We start from the raw sequence: 16,477 nt of genomic DNA, 5'->3' as shown, positions 1-16,477 counted from the left end.
CAAATTTATCCTAACTCATATGTTTACAAACTCGACTTTCTGATGTGATTTATAATAATCATGTACGAATGAATTAAGTTATGTACAATAATTCAAGTACAAATTTATTAATTTATAAATAAATCAAATTTTGAAATAAAATTGACTGTCATTTTGATGATATTGTTGTAGGTTATAAGCTACATTTTGAGTCAAGTTACATTGTGGATATGGTGATGCACAATTAGATCGCAATCCAAGAATCATTAATTGAATAAAAAAATTAATAAACGATAATTAATTTACAAAAAATAAATATTCGTTATGTGAATTTCTTTTGCATAGGCATATGAAAATGAGATTAAAAAAATCCCTTTAATTAATTTTATATGTTGATTTATTTTAAACTTGGAGAAACAATAAATTGAACTAAATAGAAAAAAGAATGAAAAGGAGAGGTCATGTTGTAGTTCTACAGACTTCAGGGGTCACTATCATATTATTTGAAATTAAAAGACGCCATTGGAAAATTTCAGTCCCTTCAATCCAAATAACGAGGGTCTTGTTTGGAAAGGATTTAGGGTTTAGAAATCCCAATCCCAGTACCGTTGCCATTTCAGTTATAATTCAATTTCAGAGCCAAATTCAGAATATCGGTATTTAGTATGTGGGCACTTCGTAGAGCCTCCATAAGTCTCAAGTAATTCATTTTACTTTTTATTGCATTAGTCATTGAGTTTTTTTGAGCCAAGACTTGTTTTTTTAAAAAACTTTTGCTCCATCACTTCTGCATTTCTTATCCACGGTAGTGATTTTTTTTGGATATATTTGTAATGAGTTTCCGGCATGTTGATTGAGTTTTCTTATTTGTTAGCTGCGCGTTAATGTTTTCGTGGGCTATTAAAGGTGGCAAAGAAAAGTCAGAACTACTGTTTTCAGCTTTATTTTTCTTGGTTAACTTAAAAATTTGTGGTGCCATTTACCGTTTGTGGTATAAGCTGCAGATGCAAGATTTTTCTCATGCGTTTGCTGTGCAAATACTTTTGTTTTGTGCACATAATCGCATGTGTGATGTAGTATTTTTGTATCTGGAAGTTTTATTATGGTGAAGTTTTCGTTTCCATTTGATGATGAAGTTAGACAGGAGAAAGAGAAGCTAACTTGGACAATCTGTAGCTTAGCTGTTACAAGCCTGGATCGTGGGTAGATCATTTTCGTGTGCCTGCGTAATTTAGTTAGGTTGTATTGTTGCCTGTTGGTTGAGTTTTATTTTTGACCAGCAGGAAAACACAATAGCAGAAAGAAGGGAAGGTGGTTGATGGAAGAATAATCTATTTTGAGTGTCAGATACACATTTTATACCACTTATTTAAATATGGTTCTGTCCTGGAGGTCATCTACCCCCTTCCCCAAATTGAAATCGTTTGTTCTTTATGTAGATTATTTTGTATATATTTACTGCATGTGAAATTTGTTGGTGAAATTCCTGAGAGTGGATATTGTTTGAAATGTAAGTAAGATTTGTTCCGTGGAAACCTAGTATGAAAGGAGACATGACTGTTTCTTGAATGTTTTCTCTCTATCATAAAAGGTAGATAAAGGAAGGATTAAGCTAGAAAGATAGAGCTCTGCATACACCTAGACACCATGGAATTGGGCCGCTGTTTTGAACCTGTTTCTTGATTCTTCTTATGAACACATAATTAAGGATGTTACATTCGCTTCACCAATGTAGTTCTTTTCTTGGCATTACTTTTGGAACCCGTTTGACTTCTTTTTGCTGTGGCGTAATTGCTATTATGTGAATTCTACTGCTTCTGCCTGGATAGTTGTAACTAATCTTTTTCTTTTTCTGGTGTCGTTTAGAACTGCTTGTGTTCTTTGAAATCATCTTGTTATATTGATTGTGATACGCAAACTGTTTGTGATTCAGGAATCGTTTATTCATCTTAGGCGGCACACACATTTTCTTCGTAAAATCAGAAATTGCTAGTCGTTCTCTGGGAAGTTACAATCCTCTATTTATTGAGTCTGAAGTACTACTTGATGGGCTGCTATCTTCAACTAAATTCTATAACCCATCATCCAGTTCAAAGTTATACATGGCTGTACACACCTTTTCTTCAAAGGCCGGTACTGAGAGCAGTGGAGAAAACAGTGATGACTTGGGGGATGGTTTTTTTGAACTCGGAGGTCCTGCTGATGCTATTCAAGAAGCTTTATCTGGAGATGAAAACATTGACGGCTTGATATCTGAATCAGATGCATCTGAAGAGGATGCCGCTGTTGCTTATATGGATGATGTGTTTTCGGAATTAGGCGCCGAGGTTGGTGGAGAGAAAAAATCTTCAACAACAAGAGCTACATTGCCTTTGACTGATGCTATCCTAGCTGCTCGCCCTTTAACTATTTACAAGGTTTTGGATAAGTGGGTTGAGGAAGGAAACAAAGTGACTAGAAAAGAAGTGACATCGACTTTTCTTCATCTCCGAAAAAGGAAATTGTTCTTAAAGGCGTTGAAGGTTTTATTTTAATTCCTCTTTTGCTTCATTTTCCTTTGTATAGCCATCATCTTCGATGCAAAGGCCTATTACACATCATGATGAGCATTATATCCTTTTCTGTGTTATTACTTCCTGTACTCAATCTTTTGATTTGTATTAAACCTCTTGAAAGATGTTAGGCCTGCTTCTTGTTATCAATTCTCCCCTATAGCCAATGCACGCTCGGAAAAAGGGCTTTCTCGATTAATATAACCAAACTAAATTATTGAACATATATTGTAATATGTTATCACGAGATTTCTGTATTTTAATTCATTGGTTTGCTGGATAAAGCCGGAATGGGTGGAAGCAGCTAAAAGAAATATGGCCTTATTTGAGTCTGAACACTATATGTTTGTAACATTAAGGGTTATTTTACTCTTATATGAGATTCAAAAACTTCCACAGTAAAGGAAGTTAATGTCAAAAAGTATATTATGCTTTCCTCGCTTTGATGTTTGCTTTCACTTTGTATTAATTGTTTTTGTAGATTTAGCTGTCTACATGAATCTAAAGCTACTCTTCTTTCTTCTTTTTCCCTAATCTGTTCGTACAACAACGTTTTGCATCCATGGGTGATGTTATCCTTTACCTTCTAGCAATGATACTTTTCTCTTGGGTATGGTGTTGTTGGTACTTCGATTCTATTCTTTTTCTGTAATCCATTGGTACTAACATCTAAGCTTGTTTTTGTACAGCTTTCAGAATGGTTGGAGTCAACAAAGCATCTTGATTTTTTAGAGAGAGATTATGCTTCTCATGTTGATTTAATTGCCAAAGCAAGCGGTATTTTTCAAGCAGATGATTACATTAATAAGATACCTGAATCCTTCAGAGGGGAACAAGTCTACCGGACATTTTTGGCTAACTGTGTTGCGACAACACATGTGAAAAAGTCCGAGGAAGTCTTCAATAAAATGAAGGATTTGAAATTCTCTTTGACAACCTTTACTTGCAACCAGCTGCTTATTCTATACAAGAGAACCAATAAGAAAAAAATTGCAGATGTTCTCTTGTTGATGGAGAAAGAAAATATTAAGCCATCCCTTTTCACGTACCAGCTTTTGATTGATGTTAAGGGGTTATCTAAAGATATATCTGGTATGGAACAGGTTGTCGAGACAATGAAGGCCGAAGGCCTGGAAGTTAATACTCGAATTCAAGCATCTCTTGCACGACACTATGCTGATAGCGGGCTGAAAAATAAAGCTGAGGCTGTGTTAAAAGAGATGGAAGGAGAAAACGTTCAGGAAAACCGTTGGACGTGTAAAATTCTTCTTCCTATTTATGCTTCTCTTGGAAGGGCTGATGAAGTTGATCGACTCTGGGAAGTTTGCAAGTCTAACCCTGGATTGGACGAGTGCATGGCTGCTATTGTAGCTTGGGGAAAGATCGATAGGATTGAAGAAGCCGAGGAAACCTTTGAGAAAATGTTGAAAATGTTGAAGAAGCCAGACTCGAAACATTTTTCTGTTCTACTCAAGGTTTACACAGACCATAAGATGATAGCGAAAGGAAAGGAACTGGTGCGGCGAATGGCGGAGACTTGTCCCAATATTTGGCCGTCGACTTTGGATTCACTTGTAAAACTATATATTGACGCAGGGGAAGTGGAAAAAGCGGACAAAATTCTTAATGTCGCTTATGTAAGGAACAAAGGGAGATCAATGTTCACTTCTTTCTTAGCTGTAATGGATCAATATGCAAACAGGGGAGATATACCCAACACGGAGAAGATATTCCAAAAGATGAGACAAGCCGGCTATATCTCACGACTCCAACAGTATCAGTTACTTATTCGGGCATACACAAATGCCAAGTCCCCAGCTTATGGCTTCGCCGAGAGGATGAAGGCTGATAAACTTTACCCGGATAAAGCGATGTCTGATCTGCTTGCTCAAGTTGATGCGTTTAGAAAGACAAGAGGTGGATGAGTTGCTGGGATGAGGATGATGTAGGCTTTTTTAGATTATTTTGCAGGCCTGGTCTGGCTGAGATGGCTTCTTGAAATGTGAATTTTCATTTGTACTCGTTCATGGCCTTGTTTAATCGTGCCTTTTAAATGGTAGTTTGTTTCAGTTTTATACATACATATATTTCATGCCAAATATCGTTGAATGTTTCATCAAAATTATGAACTTGCTAAAAGCTTGTAAAGGTATTTGGAATTGTCTTTTAATGTTCTCAACTAGAGATAGACAAAAAGGGACAACATATTTTGAAATAAGTGATTGAATGACTAGCGGCCTATAAGTTTTAATTGAGAGCAAATCTAAACAAATTCAATTCAGAATGAACAAAATGTAATTTTGTTTCATGCGTTACAATTGATCTTCGGTAGGCAATGTGTGTGTGTGTGTGTGTGTTTATATATATTATTTAAGTTTTAAATATGGGGATATAAATTTATTTAAAATTACATTTTTGTGTAAAGTGCAATAGAAATTGTATCGTGGTAGTTTTTTTTATACCAAATTCGTGCATGAATTTTTACTTTATTATATATATTATATTTTCTAATAAAAAATAAAGTAATTTGGGGATGAAAATTTTATTAAAGACCAAAATAAGCTATAATAAGGGGGTTTACTGAATGATATAGTGTAGATATATAAAAATCATATATATTTTTTTTTTGTGGAAACTTAGTTTTTAAATCCACTAGCATGGTGTATTTGTGTTCAGTTCATGTCAGACCCGAAAATATTTCTACAGTCCCTGATCATATAAAATGTTTATGCACTTTGTATACCCACATGTTTTTCAGACGAAATTCGGTTTAAAATGTCAAAAATCTGAAACTAATATATGATATTTGAATATTGACTGTTTTAGATTTGGTACAAAAAATAAAATTATAAGTATAAAATTGGAATAATTATTAATATCAACTACTTGATACACTTGTTTGTGTGCTCAAATATATATATTAGTACTAGATTCGAAAGAGTTGATACTGAAATATCATACATTAGTATCACATTTTTATGTTTTGTACTGATTTTCATCCGAAAAAAGACATGAATAATTAATATCAATATTTGTTATACATATTTGAGTACTCAAAAATCATATATTAGTATCATATCTGAAATATTTTGTACTGAAATATAATATATTAGTACCATGTTTTTGATATTTTGTACCGATTTTATCCGAAAAGATATCATTAATATCAATATTTTTTGTACATGTTCGGATACTAAGAAAACATATATTAATGTCAAATCTAAAATATTTTGTACTCAAATATCATAAAATAATGCCAGATTTTCAATATTTTGTACTGAATTTCATCCAAGCAAACAATTTGTTCCACAGTCAGTGCAAAGACGTTTTTTGTGTAAATTAAAGACTCTAATTTTAATTTTTTTGGTATAATAGAGACTGAACACAAATAAAACTATGTTGTTGGAGATTTATTGAAATGGAACTAGGGATGGCAACAGGGCAGGGGCAGATTTGCTATCTCCATACCAGTATCTGAAGTCCGTCCCCACCCCATACCTGTCCCAATCCCCGCTTTTTTCTCGAATCCAAAACCGCGGGGATCAAATTCTCATATCCGTCCCTCATTCTCATTTCAAAAATATTAATGGGGTAAGATGAAGACGGGTTCGTAGATTTTCTCATATCGAAGCTCATTATTATCTATTATTATTAGTGATTGATATTAATAAATATTAATATTATTATTAATATTTTTAAAAATAATAATATTATTATATTATTAATACTGATAATAATATTATTTTATTATTAATATTACTTTCGGACGGGTTCGAAGATGAAGATAAAAATCTCAAATTCATCCTCGAACTATTTCGGAGATTTTAAAAAATCACCGAATTCGAAAAAATCAAGGATCACCGTCCTCGTTTCGAGTTTTTCCCACAGGACCTCAAACCCGTGGAGAAAGTCGTCATCTCTAAATGAAACCATGATAATATGAATTATCATTGAGTTCGATCTAGTATAATTGCTTATATAAATTCGGGAGAAGTGCTTTTATGTACGTCTCGCTCCCTCGTTAGAAAAAGTTTATGATACTACAACGCTAGGGCGGTGATGGTCCATTCTAATTGAGTTAGATATACAAACTTTAATTTTTTAAAGCTTGCAAAACGAAATTGGAAACTATATAAATTAAATTAGGAAATCCTCCTTCTGACCCCTCTCAGTCCAAATCCATGTTTTTCCCCCAAAAGCAGATAATGTAAGAATGTAGACACGTTTACGTCTTCATACATGGTAGGACTCTGTATCTTGACAAAATTCTTAAAATCGGAAACTTTCAATCTCCAATAATACTTCCCGTATATAATTTTCAGTGATGTTTTAATGTTTTTTATTTCAATATAATATATTTCATATAAGTTTATAACAAGAGCTGTAATAAAGCTTTGTATGAAACCCTAAAAAGAAACAATTTTATTTAAACAAAAATAATTATTCACAGCTCTCCACGATTTTTCGTGGGAGCAAATGGTCATGGAAGTGTATAGCGGCCAGATTAACGTCTGCATGCATTGTCATAGTACCCATAAAATACGTATCTGAATCTTGCGAACAAATCAGTCTAGATACCAACACCCAATGCCAACAAATGTATACACCATTTTGAAAAATTTCTCTTTGATTAGTATAAACTTAATACCACCAGTTTTCATTTTTCGCTACGCTCCATAATTTGGAGGTTTTGAATTTTAATAAAAGGTCAAGAAATGAAGCCGTCACGCATACTACTTGTTCTACAATAATTTAGTATGTAATCTTTTTACTACATAATAGGAATTATTTCTATTTTTGAATTTAAAAAGAAAATTCGAGGGATGAAGTTTAAAACACATTTTATAGATCCAACAGTATTAAATAGACGTGATTTATTTAAAATTTTCAATCCAGTCACAATGTCAATGAATTTTTGAGTTTCACGATTTCAAATTCATAATTCCAAATTCATCGATTAACGCTCGTAAAACAATTACCGACAAGTTTTTGAAATATTTGAAACAATATTCTAAAAGGCGCCATCTACGGCGACCGTCCACCACCTCAGTTTTCGGATCCGTACAGGAAACCGTCTAATGTTTAATTTGTGTCGGATAAAGTGGGTGATATGTCATTGATTTTTAAATTGAATCCGACATAGTGAAATTATTCAAGAAATATGGAAATGAACAAAAAAAATTAGATATCGAAAAGGTATTTTATGAGATGATCTCGCATATTTTTATTCATTAAATGAATCAACCCCGTCGAAACCCACCTAATTGCTATCTAGGTGGCTACCCCGCTTATCTTTTTTTAAAACACTTGTTTATTTATTTATTTATAAAGTAACTCTTGAGATATTCACGACTTCTGTAATTTATATTATTATTTTATATAAATAACGAACAATAATCAAAGCTCGAAACACCAAACCACCAACAAACATTGACAAAATAAGGTTTGAGCTTGAATTCAAATATAAAAACAATATTATTCCGAGTGCATCTCTTGTGAGACGGTCTTACGAATCTTTATCTATGAGACGGGTCAATCCTACTAATATTCACAATAAAAAGTAATACTCTTAGCATAAAAAAATAATATTTTTCATAGATGACCCAAATAAGATATCCGTCTAACAAAATACGACCATTGAGACCATCACACACAAATTTTGTCAATTATTCCACTCGAAATTATTTATCTACCTAATAGTTGATAGGCCCACCGCTATTAATAAATAAATAAAATATAAGCACAACCAATTTATTTTCTTCGTGATTATATTATAAAACTCATTTAATGCGGACAGGTTGATAAACTGTATCTTCAAATTACACAAACAAAACCAGAAAAATTATTTTTCTTTCTCAATTTATAATTTCAGACAAATATATATTCCAAGAAATAATTTTTCACCCAAAACTATTTTAATTAAGAATTTTCTATTCCCAAAATCGAAGGAAATTAGAAGTTTGAAAAGAATTGTATAAATAGCTGATGCGAAGACCCATTCACATCTAAAAAAACATGGCCTCTTTCCGAACAACCAAAAAGCATCATAAACATATAAACAACCCTTTTCCTTCTAAGCCAAAAGCTCTGCCTTTTCTCCAAGGGAATCTGTGTTTCAAGTCTCAGATTCTATTTGCAGAAAAGGTTTTCGATATTGGACATGGTTTTCAGTTGAATTGGTCACCTAAGGATGGAGGGTCCATCTCTGTTTCTCACAAGTCTAATCTTTCAAGATCGATATGGTCCACCATTTCGGGCCGGGCCTTCGTCTCTGCAGCGGTGGCTGATACAGAGGTGGAAGAGAGCAGAGGATCATTTGCTATCAAAGACAGGGAAATTCACCTGGTATGCAATCACCAAACCATCGAAAACATCAAGGTTATAGAGGAATCTGATGTAACATTACTCGAAAATAATCAAGATTTAACGTCTTTCCGACATGAAATGGAGCGAGAAAGGGCCCGATCTTCTGTTGTTTTGATCACAGGAAGGATATTCAATGTGAAGGAAAGGAGGAAGAGAATTCAGAGCTCTCTAGCTCAAGAAAATGGAGAATTTGTTGAAAAGAAGCCATCCGTGTACGCGAAATATTGGATGGTCTTTCAACCGAAAACAAGTAATCAAGTTGGATTTCAAGTGAGACTTGGAAAGCCGAATTTAGGACATCCTGAGAAGGTCTCTCCAAGAACTTATAGCTACAGAAATTTAACTCGGAAAATTGGTCGAACGAGGCGAATTCGAGTTGGATGGAGTGGATTTTTTACAAGAAAGAGAGTAGTAATATCACTTTCACAAGAAGAAGAGGAGAATGTGGTGATGAACAATGAAGGTTGTATTGATTTTAACAGGATTTGCATCACATATTCAAGTGAAAAGAATGAGAGATTTTATGGGTTCGGAGAGCAGTTTTCACACATGGATTTTAAAGGGAAAAAGGTGCCAATATTTGTTCAAGAACAAGGAATTGGAAGAGGGGATCAACCTATTACCTTTGCTGCTAATTTGGTTAGCTACAGGTAAACTTTTGAGAAATATCTTTTAACAGTTAATTTCGAAGCAATGGTGATTCACTGATTCTTCAACCCAACTGTTGTTTGGAACGCAGGTCCGGGGGAGATGAGAGTACAACTTATGCACCTTCACCATTTTACATGACATCGAAAATGAGGTCCCTCTACCTCGAAGGATATAGCTATTCGGTATTTGATCTAACAAAACATCATAGTGTCCAGATACAGGTAATGCGAACTCAAGAATTTTTTAAAAGAACTGTTTTTATAAAGTTTGGGATGCTATAAATTACATTCTTTTAAAAAAAACATCTGCGAATTACCCCTTCATTAAAGTTTCTCATTTACATTAAGGTGAGAAACCGAATTTTCACATGAATTTACCGAGGAAATTGGAAGAATTCTTGCAGGTACATGGAGACTTGGTAGAAGGTAGAATACTGAACGGAAACTCACCAGCTGAACTAATTGAGAATTTCACAGAAACCATTGGAAGACCTCAAGAACTTCCTGAATGGATAATTTCCGGGGCAGTGGTGGGAATGCAGGGTGGAACCGATGCTGTACGCCGTATCTGGAAAGAGCTGCAAGCCCACGGTACTCCAATCTCAGCATTCTGGTTACAGGTTGAACAAATCACCAGATAATTTTCAATAAAATGAATAAAAAAATTAGATATTTTTAAAATTTTCATTTTGTGCTTGTTTCACAGGACTGGGTAGGACAGAGGAAAACTGTCATTGGTTCCCAGCTATGGTGGAATTGGGAAGTGGACGCAAATAGGTATTCAGGGTGGCAGAGACTAATTAGAGAACTTAGTGATCAGAAAATTAAAGTGATGACATATTGCAATCCATGTTTAGCTCCAGTATGTGTCTTTCTTATCTGCAACTTTGAATTTATGTCCGATACTAACTGAAATCTGGAAAAAGAAATTTGTTGACCATTTACTCCTATAAGTAGACGGATGACAAGCAAAATGTACGGAGAAATCTCTTCGAGGAGGCGGTGAAGTTGGACATATTAGTGAAAAACGAGAAAGGAGGACCATACATGGTTCCTAATACAGCATTTGACGTCGGAATGTTGGATTTGACTCATCCGAAAACGGGAGGTTGGTTTAAACAGATTTTGCAAGAAATGGTGGATGATGGAGTAAGGGGATGGATGGCGGATTTTGGTGAAGGCCTGCCAGTAGATGCCTGCCTCTATTCAGGTTGATGTCCAAACATGTTTTTAACTTAGCTTAATATTCTTGGATTTTAAAGTAGTAGAAATATAGAAAAAGAGAAAAAATATTTAAAATTTTAAGTATGAATATCATCACTACAAGCTCCGAATCATGCACTAGATACTTGCATACGTTTGGCATCAACTGTCTCGATCCCATGACAAATTGACAATCGTGCATAGACATATTGATATAACTGTGAACAGGATTTACATTGTCCGGTCAGGAAGAGTAACATATCAATCCCTCTTATGCTTACATACAATGTTCAACCCTAGTATAGTGAAAATATCTTTGGTTAAATATGATAGGAATTTTTTTAATAACTGCATTATAATAAAATCACATCAAAGATTATATCTTCATATTATCAAATACGATTCTAATAAAGATAAAAGGGAAAACATTTCAACTAGGACAACAAGGATTATACAATAAGAAATATCCTCTACTCCATGGGCAAGAATCATACTTTCTTGTGAACTTTACTGATGTAAAACACATAATCATCTTCTAAAGAAGTTCATTTTACTATTTTTCCAGGGGAGGATCCAATTACAGCTCACAACAGGTACCCTGAAAACTGGGCACAAATCAACAGAGAATTTGTTGAGGACTGGAGAAGTACTAATGCTGGAAAGGAGAATGAGGTCCCAGTAGACGATTTGGTTTTCTTTATGAGGGCCGGTTTTCGAGACAGTCCAAAATGGGTAAGCCTTTTTTGGGAAGGGGATCAAATGGTGAGTTGGCAAGCCAATGATGGGATAAAGAGTGCAGTTGTTGGTTTGCTAAGTAGTGGACTGTCAGGATATGCTTTTAACCATAGTGATATAGGAGGCTACTGCTCTGTGAACCTACCGTTATTCAAGTACCATAGGAGTGAAGAACTTCTGTTACGATGGATGGAGCTTAACGCATTTACCACTGTCTTTCGAACACACGAAGTAAGTATCAACTTTCTCTTTGAAACATGTAAAAAATAAATGGAACATTCGAAGAATCATCGCGAAACTATTCTTATTAAGTTTTATGAATGGTTTGCTTTCTGTATTTCCCCGTTCATGATCAGGGAAACAGGCCATCGTGCAACACTCAGTTCTACTCCAACCAGAGAACATTATCTCATTTCTCACGCTTCGCAAAAATATATGAGGCATGGAAGTTCTATCGAATCCAGCTAGTCAAGGTAAAACATATACAAATTAGAAAAGACAGCGCTTTTAGCAACTATAACCAAGGTACTATGGTTTGTTTTTACAGGAAGCCTCGGAAAAAGGCCTTCCCATTTGTCGACATTTATTCCTACAGTATCCCGAAGACGAATATGTCAGAAAGCTAACATACGAGCAATTTTTAGTTGGCACCGAGATCTTAGTTGTGCCGGTTCTAGATAAAGCCAAGGAAGCAGTTAAGGTCTATTTCCCAGAGGGAGAGAGATGTTCCTGGAAGCATGTCTGGACAGGACAGCTATATTCTAGACAAGGCTTTGAAGTTTACGTGGAAGCTCGAATCGGCTATCCAGCGGTTTTTGTCAAGGAAAGGTCACAAATTGGAGATACCTTCATGAAAAACCTTAAAGAGTACAGTATTCTTTAAACATATCAAATCTCATTTGTCATTGTCTCACTGTAAATATTTAAATGTGAATAAGATATCCTGCAGCGCTGCTTCATCGACTCATATTTCTTTATGATTGGTTAAAACAAAAATATTAGCCGTCCAATTTAGCCACTAGTAATGGTCTCTCACTTCAAATAGATTACAAATCACTTTGAGCACAATAAATGGAAAAACTTAAAATAAATATTTCACTCAACCCTGTACAAAGCCGACCCCACCCTGCGGAATAAAGACTTGTGTGTTGTACTAAACCCTGTCCAAAATCCTGCACCGACAGGAGTAGATCGTTGTGGCTGACGCCTAACTTGAAATTCAACATATGCTTTTTTCACTCCCCCAGATCCATATAGCTCATCAAACAAAATCCTGGTGATGGAGCCAGTAAAAACTAAATAAAAAAGATCTCCACTTCCTTGTGTTACAAAAATCTTTCACGTTTTTAGTTTCCTCCATCCCGAATTCCACAGGCACTATGTACTTACTTACATTATTCATGTGGCAATTCAAACAAAAACAATTACTAAAGACTGAAACGATACGACGAGATACCAACAAGAAAACGTTCGAAACTCTGATAAACAGAATCTTTGGGCTCAATTAATGGACAAAAAGCTCAAATTTCGAATGCAAGGAACTAACCACTCAAGCAGAGACAAAGGGACACCAAGCAATCAAGAACTGGAGTCTTTCATACAATGGAATGGAGATTTCAAAATGGTGGATATATATCAATTAAGATGTTTAGTTTTTTGCTGATAAAAGTTCCTAAATTCGGATACTTCCATGGGATATTCCTTGTACAGGGAATGAATAGGTGGCGTGTGGCCTACTTTCGACATTTTTTTAAATTAAAATAGATAAAATTTGCACCATCAGTCTCTGGATAGTTGTGTCCTATATTAAATAGATATAAATTATTTTTTATGTAAATTTTTTTTTTGGTTTGCATACGATAAAATCTAGAATTTTGTAATTTGATGCAATAAAAAAATCACACCAAATAAAATACTTTGAACTGATAATCACTAACCAATTTTTTCGATAAATCGAATCAAATAGCTCCAAAAATATAAAAGTGTATCAAAGAAAACGGGTGAGATGACTCCACCGGGACGTGAAGTCACTCTGACGTTCAAGTTAGTATAGTGTTTGAGAGAAAAATACAACATAGGTGCATAGCCTTAGATGATATGAACTTTGTGATATATGACAACTATATTTGTGCATATCTATGCAATATTTTGTAATATCTTTAAAATATAATTGATGATATGATATGATTTTTACCTTCATCACAATTTATATTTTTTTAGTACCTCATCACAATTTATATTTTTCAGAATTTTCTTTTCCTCGAGGCTTCTTTCTCCTTCTCGTTGTTTCAACTTTCGGTCCTTGAAACAATGGATTAGTTCAATTTTAATGGAGTCGAATGCACAGGGAAAAGAAAGGAGCACGAGTTATTTTCTTGAAATTTTAATAGCTTATTTCTCGAAAGCTTGATGGAAAATTTTGATTTCAAGGTGTCTTGAATGTGTAGCGAAAGAGCATCGAATTGGGCTGTAATTAGATTTCTTTCTTCTTGAATTTTGATCAAATTAGTAAACCATTCTACTAGTTTGTGTAAAAATCTGTCTCGTAATGAGCTAATATTTTAAAATCGGAAGCGTATTTTTTTATTTCTTTATAATAAATAATATTTATTACATTAGAGTAGAAAGGGCTGTCGAATGAAATTGCATTCCAAACCTAATATTTCCAATCAAGCTTCGTAATAAAAACATCTACCTTCGCACCAAATACATATGTACAGAACAAGACTAAGAAGTCTACTTTGATGTGCTTCGATTTTTTTTATATAAAAAAAACAGTTTACACAAATCCAAATAATTCGCCAAAGATACGGTAACAATCAGCATTCGCTCCCTTAAGTGAAGAAAATTCACAATCAAACTTACAAGCCTTCCTGCATGTGTGCGAATGCACCGTACCACCATCAAGCTACGAAAACACGAATTTAAGGACCCCTTTGATACATTATCCATGAGGGGTTATTTAAATCGGATATACAAATATTAATAATATGGTCAACCCATCTACAACTCTTCAACCGGTCTCCACTTCTTCCCGACAAAATTGGACGAGTTAGACTAATGTTATTCTTCACAATAATTCCCTTCTTTAGAAGCACTTACAACAAAGATGAACACATCCTTTGAAACAACCATGCATTGATTCTATAATGATCCAGAACTCCTAGCATCTAATGCTGCTTCAAGTTCTCGTCGCCGACGCTCCCTCTAGGAAAATTCAGTATCAACAGGTAAGTGCTTGTTAAGAACAGAAGATGGCTGTACGTTAAATCTGGCCAATGTTAGCAAAGTGGAATGTGTTTTCTACCAAGCATAATTGTCTACTGAATATCAAGTTTGCATATGCAATCAGAACAACTGATGTCGACCAGGCTCACGAATGTAGCCGCATTAATTTACATTAAAGTGCACCAAAATATGCCATAGAGTATGAAACGGTCCTGCTATTATCCAAACTCACAAGCTGCATCTTTTTCCTTGTCAAATTACGAAAGAATTATAACTAAAGTAATTTGCATACATCATATGTCAAGGGCTAATTTTCAGTTGGTGCACACCATATTTCATTAACTAAATTCTAGTTCGCTAAATTCGGTAGTGAAGCAAGGATAGGATCAGAAGCAGAGAGAAAAGCTTAAACCCAAAAGACTAGCCTATGAAAGAGCACTGAAAACGAATTAGCCACCCCACATCCGTTGGAAAGTCAATTTGAGACACGTGACATCGCCCACTTCTGGGAAGCCAACTTTTATGGCAGCCCATTTTAGACACTAATAATCCAATCCCTAATGTAAACATGGGCAACATTGTCAACATTGACACAGTGGTAGCACAATCCCAGATTGTCCCTCTACGCCGCCTCGTCAGTTCTCCACAAAAATACCAAATATTAAACACAAACTCGAGAAGAGAATCCCAAATAGTATTCTCCAGGCTCTCAAGCTTATCAGCCACTCACAATAGCTGCGGTGTGCGGCACATAATAATAATGCAAATAATAAAGGGACTGAATTGCCTAACAAACAAACAAAGACATTAAATAAAGCCAGAACTTCTGTTTAAGCTGGGATTTAACCTTTTGACGAGGAGAATGATACTCAACCATTTACTACCCCTTCAACATTTGAACTACAACCGTAAAACACAGGAACTATGAAAATTGAGAAACATACCCTTCTTTCCCAGTATGGAAGGAAGCAAACGAAATCATATACAGGGGATATTGTTGAGATTAAAACAGCATTAAGCCCAGTAAAGAGCAAAAGAGCAGTCATAGGTCGAGTTCTGTGAGGCATTTGTTTCGCGAGTTAGTCAAACTCTGCAATCAAATAGATCACCAAAATTAAGCCATATATAGTCAAGAACTCAGATTAAGAAACTACACAAACCAAAATCCGGTCTAAAGTAGAAGCATTCACGATGTCCAAAATTCTAATCTTGAAAAATTCTCAAACTACACGAAATCCTCATCCAGTAACGCTTCGACAGAACATTCTGGCAAGACGTACTGTATGTATTTCAACTCATTTCACTTCTAGAAAAGAAAGAAGAAAAACCAAGTTCCTACACAAATTTCATAACTTGCCATTAGAAATGCAAACAAAAACTAGGAGAAATTGAAGCTCGTAATCAAAATTAGAAGCATTTTGAAACAATTTTCTCTATGATACCATCTTCTAAATGAAAATACAAAGTTCTAGAATGACACCCACATTAAACCTTCAAAGAAAGCGCTACGGATCCACACATAAGCTCGTAACTTATGAATCATAAAAAGTCAATATTTGAATTATAACAAATCAATATTGATTACAAACAAGAATGCTTAATCCTAATAATGAAAATTAGGGTAAGAAATTGAACTTAGAAATATACTACCTTTTTACAAGGCTTACTGAAAGTGGTGTCTTAGAAGGTGAGGAGGGTTTTAGTAGATAGCTTGTTTTTACGATTTTCAAAACACGATTTTAGATCAATGAATTCTTCTTGTTT

The 16,477-nt window shown here is 34.7% G+C and overlaps 2 protein-coding genes and 2 long non-coding RNA genes across 7 annotated transcripts; 2 read left to right on the top strand and 2 right to left on the bottom strand.

Moving 5' to 3' along the window:
• Positions 1-489: 489 nt before the first annotated feature.
• Positions 490-4,653, top strand: LOC142545517 (pentatricopeptide repeat-containing protein At1g80270, mitochondrial-like). The gene is made up of 3 exons (XM_075652740.1): positions 490-679; positions 1,913-2,501; positions 3,221-4,653. Exons 1-3 carry the CDS (start codon positions 645-647, stop codon positions 4,454-4,456), a joined length of 1,860 nt encoding a protein of 619 aa, XP_075508855.1. The 5' UTR covers positions 490-644; the 3' UTR covers positions 4,457-4,653.
• A 3,824-nt stretch (positions 4,654-8,477) lies between these two features.
• Positions 8,478-12,448, top strand: LOC142545515 (uncharacterized). Its single transcript, XM_075652739.1, has 8 exons — positions 8,478-9,547; positions 9,637-9,769; positions 9,952-10,167; positions 10,254-10,409; positions 10,505-10,757; positions 11,316-11,716; positions 11,842-11,958; positions 12,033-12,448. The coding sequence occupies exons 1-8, from the start codon at positions 8,547-8,549 to the stop codon at positions 12,366-12,368; spliced, it is 2,613 nt and encodes an 870-aa protein (XP_075508854.1). The 5' UTR covers positions 8,478-8,546; the 3' UTR covers positions 12,369-12,448.
• Positions 8,696-13,233, bottom strand: LOC142545516 (uncharacterized). The gene is made up of 3 exons (XR_012820297.1): positions 13,032-13,233; positions 9,998-10,157; positions 8,696-8,873 (listed from the first exon to the last, which is right to left on the bottom strand). It is a non-coding gene; the product is annotated as an uncharacterized LOC142545516 (long non-coding RNA).
• Positions 13,234-14,147: 914 nt separating this feature from the next.
• Positions 14,148-16,452, bottom strand: LOC142545514 (uncharacterized). Of its 4 annotated transcripts, none has more exons than XR_012820294.1 (3): positions 16,364-16,452; positions 15,658-15,803; positions 14,148-14,692 (listed from the first exon to the last, which is right to left on the bottom strand). It is a non-coding gene; the product is annotated as an uncharacterized LOC142545514 (long non-coding RNA). The 4 variants fall into 4 exon arrangements; XR_012820295.1 differs by lacking the exon at positions 16,364-16,452 and adding an exon at positions 16,198-16,357; XR_012820296.1 differs by lacking the exon at positions 16,364-16,452 and adding an exon at positions 15,904-16,191.
• Between the last annotated feature and the right edge of the window lie 25 nt (positions 16,453-16,477).

The sequence above is a fragment of the Primulina tabacum genome, chromosome 5, assembly GCF_025594145.1.
Source record: "Primulina tabacum isolate GXHZ01 chromosome 5, ASM2559414v2, whole genome shotgun sequence".
NCBI lineage: Eukaryota > Viridiplantae > Streptophyta > Magnoliopsida > Lamiales > Gesneriaceae > Primulina > Primulina tabacum.
This window is presented reverse-complemented; position numbering and strand designations above follow the sequence as displayed.

What these genes read in the sequence shown, in the direction of transcription:
- LOC142545515 (XM_075652739.1), top strand. Translation starts at nt 8,547, where the DNA reads ATGGCCTCTTTCCGAACAACCAAAAAGCATCATAAACATATAAACAAC. An exon ending in GCAATCCATGTTTAGCTCCA is followed by an intron (nt 10,410 to 10,504) that starts GTATGTGTCTTT and finishes TCCTATAAGTAG; the next exon opens with ACGGATGACAAGCAAAATGT. An exon ending in AGATGCCTGCCTCTATTCAG is followed by an intron (nt 10,758 to 11,315) that starts GTTGATGTCCAA and finishes CTATTTTTCCAG; the next exon opens with GGGAGGATCCAATTACAGCT.
- LOC142545517 (XM_075652740.1), top strand. Translation starts at nt 645, where the DNA reads ATGTGGGCACTTCGTAGAGCCTCCATAAGTCTCAA. An exon ending in AGAGCCTCCATAAGTCTCAA is followed by an intron (nt 680 to 1,912) that starts GTAATTCATTTT and finishes TTTGTGATTCAG; the next exon opens with GAATCGTTTATTCATCTTAG. An exon ending in TGTTCTTAAAGGCGTTGAAG is followed by an intron (nt 2,502 to 3,220) that starts GTTTTATTTTAA and finishes GTTTTTGTACAG; the next exon opens with CTTTCAGAATGGTTGGAGTC.